General features: G+C 36.8%; 1 protein-coding gene across 2 annotated transcripts; it reads left to right on the top strand.

The window, feature by feature from the left end:
* The first annotated feature begins 496 nt into the window (after positions 1 to 496).
* LOC122300897 (protein TIFY 10A-like) lies at positions 497 to 2707 on the top strand. 2 transcript variants are annotated; one of them, XM_043111861.1, is made up of 5 exons: positions 497 to 836; positions 1118 to 1325; positions 1648 to 2027; positions 2147 to 2204; positions 2343 to 2707. In XM_043111861.1, the coding sequence occupies exons 1-5, from the start codon at positions 704 to 706 to the stop codon at positions 2476 to 2478; spliced, it is 915 nt and encodes a 304-aa protein (XP_042967795.1). In that variant the 5' UTR covers positions 497 to 703; the 3' UTR covers positions 2479 to 2707. The 2 variants fall into 2 exon arrangements, with proteins under 2 accessions (XP_042967795.1, XP_042967792.1); XM_043111858.1 differs by having other exon boundaries at positions 498 to 836; positions 1645 to 2027.
* The last annotated feature ends 555 nt before the right edge of the window (positions 2708 to 3262 follow it).

Here is a 3262-nt window from a genome sequence, read left to right as displayed (position 1 = left end):
AAAAAAAAAAAAGGGAAAAGCAGAGGTCAGTTCTAAGAAAGCCAGATCTGACCACAACTCAGCGGGTGAGTTCGTAAATGCATCAAACTGGGTAAGCATATCGAGGATGACGGCGTCTCTCTGTACAATTGTACGTTGACTACTTTTGTTTGAGTGAATGCTATGACTCTTTCTCACTTATTTTCTATTTTATTATCTTCACGCAAAAAACATGTGCTTGAAATCAAAAGGTTAAACATTTAAAAGGAATCTATCTAAATTCAAAGAATAGAGAAAAAGCAAAACAAAAAGAGAAATGCTATACATCATCCTACACCACACACTTTATATATTAAAATATTATTTTTTATTTTTTTTATTTTTTATTTTATTTTATTATTATTAAACTAATTAAATTATTTTATTTATCATCCACACACTACATATTTATTATAGAAAAAATAAAAAAAAAATTAAAATAAATATAATGTGTGAAGTGTGAGGATGACAAGTAGATTTTTCCAAACAAAAAAACTGAGAGGAGGATAGTCAAGGGCTTCTCAGGTTCAAAAAGCACACGCCCAGTCTCGTTCCGAGCAACCAGTCATTTCCCAAGCCCCCCACCCCGAACATTCACTCATGGCTCCCAAAGCAGAAGAGCGTTGAAAGCACCAGGATTTTATTCTTGTGCAAGCATATCTGAAGCTGCTTATAGCCAGGAAACATGTCGAATCCCAGAAAGGCACCGGAGAAGTCCAATTTTGCACAGAGATGCAATCTCTTGAGCCAGTACTTTAAGGAGAAAGGAAGTTTTGGAGATCTTGGCCTCGGGATGAGCAGGCAATTTGAATCCAAAGGTTCTATTTCTTTATTTATCTTCGAATCTTTACTGGGTAGCCTTATCGGTCGCGTTTGCTTACTATAAATCGTTTGATGTTGGCTTGTGTTAATTGGTTGTCCAGAAAATCATGCTGCTTTTTTTTCGTTAATTTTTTTTCCCCTTCTCTTGTATTGAAACTGCCTATATTCAGATTGATGTACTCTTGGTGCTTTTAATTAAGTTTGATTTACACGGAGTGTATCTACGCTTTTAGATCAAAGTTTCTTATAATTTGTTAATTGCCCATTCACGTTGCAGAAACTCCCGAAACATCTCTGCCGGCGGCAACCACTCTGGATTTATTGAAAAACATCGAGAATTCAACTGATCAGGCTTTGAAACAAAACGGTGCCGTGGCTCCCTCAAATGCGCAACCCAAGGATTTCCTTCTACAGCTTGGTTGTTTTGGCCCCCAAAACGCGATCGACAATATCGCTGCTAATAGGACTGATGTCACTGATCTCAGGTGTGTGGCCATTTGTGTTTTCTTTCTCCGCCCACTAATATATAAACAGATCTTAAGAAAAGTACCGTCGTTTATTTTTCTGAGGCTCAAAGCTAATTACCTCAGATTTGATACCCATTAGGCCATTAATCTCAGACTTTTATACGATATGTACCATGTGAGATTACTGAAGACCCCCAAAACCTAATAGTACCAAGGGTACATCAGGAAAAGAAAAATTCATGCACGTATAGAGCTTAATTTTATGCATACAATTAACTTTTATGGGCATTAAATCTTCTGTGCTTTATCTAAATTAGCAGTAGTATCTGTTTTGTAGCAGTACGAAACCGGAAATCAAGGAGCCTGAAGCATTATTGACAAAAGAAAAGAAGCCCGAAGCAACACCTCAGATGACAAAACAAAAGGAGCCTGAAGCAACAGCACAGATGACAAAACAAAAGGAGCCTGAAGCGACAGCCCAGATGACAATATTTTATGCCGGCGAAGTACACGTACTGAACGATTTCCCGGCGGACAAGGCAAGGGAGATCATGGCCTTGGCCAGCAAGGGATGCTCTAGCATTTCAAGAGGCTCTACGTTTACTTCTGGCGGGAAAAATCTTAGATCATCAGGATGTTCTACGGCTCCCGAATCAAGTTCTGTAGCCATGCACAAAAAGAATACCACCCAAGGACCCCGTCTGCAAGCTGCTGGTTCTGGTAATATATTGCCCCTCCTTTTTTCCCTGTGAATGGTTTGCGAGGAGCTGTTAATGAAGGGTTACGACTAGAGACCTAAGAATTAACATTCTTATTGCAACTTTTTTTCTACATCTTAGATCTTCCGATTGCAAGGAGGGCTTCGCTTCACCGGTTCCTTGACAAGAGGAAAGATAGGTAAGCACTTTTTCGGAGCTAAAAATTAAAGCAGAGATTTTTTTTTTTTTTCTTTTTCATTTTTTTTATGGTTTTAGTTTTTGTTTGATTGATTAATAAACTAAAATCCTCTGGTTTTTTTTTTGGGTTGTTTTTCAGGGCTGCGGCAAAAGCACCGTATCAAGTGAAACCACCTTCCGAAGCCTCTCCAGATTCCGAGGAAAGGAATGATATAGTGACTGCATGGTTTGGGCATGAAGATCAATCTTCAAAACATTTTGATCTTAACTTATAGCGACTGCCACCAGATCACCATTTTCTATGACATAGGTTCCTGATCCCTCCGGCTCCGGCGGCTTCAAATCCTAACTATACATGTAATACTTGCAAGGCATTCTGCACTTTTTATGTTTTTTTTTCAGGGTTCTCTTATTTAGAAAACTTTGTACACGTTATTAATCGATTAGATCCAATTTCTAAAAACATGAAATCTCGAAAAATTCCAATTCCATGTCGTTTGCGTACATATCTCGTGTGGTTAAAAATTCATTCACGTGAAGGCTCCACCCAGGTAAAAGCTGTTCCAAAAAAATTTATGGGCTTGTTGGACTCCTAGAGCCATTTTGTGTAACGTCTCATACCCGCATGGGTTAGAGAGTTCTCTCACTTAAAATCATGTATCGCAATAAAGATATAAGTTTCAAATTCTCAATTACACATATATCTCATTCTTTTAAACTAACCATTCCAAAATAATTATTTAGAAACTCTGCAAAGTCTTAATATAAACTTAAATCTCTCAACATATCATATCATCGGAGCACTACAAATTTACTTAATGACATTCTCCAATCACCATAACATCCTATTTGTGCTTATTCCGTTATATTTAAATAATCTCACATATACTCCTTAACCTTGATACTCAATCAAAATATTTAAATTATTTAAAAAATATTATGGAGAAAATGAGTGAGTTATCAACAACTCAATAAGCATAGAATTATATATGCTAGTATGTAAATATGAGTCTTTTCACATAGTTCATAAGCAGAATAAAAAATTTTAGTTCCAAAATA

This window comes from Carya illinoinensis, chromosome 2, assembly GCF_018687715.1.
Source record: "Carya illinoinensis cultivar Pawnee chromosome 2, C.illinoinensisPawnee_v1, whole genome shotgun sequence".
Classification (NCBI taxonomy): domain Eukaryota; kingdom Viridiplantae; phylum Streptophyta; class Magnoliopsida; order Fagales; family Juglandaceae; genus Carya; species Carya illinoinensis.
Note: the sequence above shows the minus strand (reverse complement) of the source record. Positions and strands in the feature narration are given on the sequence as shown.

What these genes read in the sequence shown, in the direction of transcription:
- LOC122300897 (XM_043111858.1), top strand. Translation starts at nt 704, where the DNA reads ATGTCGAATCCCAGAAAGGCACCGGAGAAGTCCAATTTTGCACAGAGA. An exon ending in CAGGCAATTTGAATCCAAAG is followed by an intron (nt 837 to 1,117) that starts GTTCTATTTCTT and finishes TTCACGTTGCAG; the next exon opens with AAACTCCCGAAACATCTCTG. An exon ending in CTTGACAAGAGGAAAGATAG is followed by an intron (nt 2,205 to 2,342) that starts GTAAGCACTTTT and finishes GTTGTTTTTCAG; the next exon opens with GGCTGCGGCAAAAGCACCGT.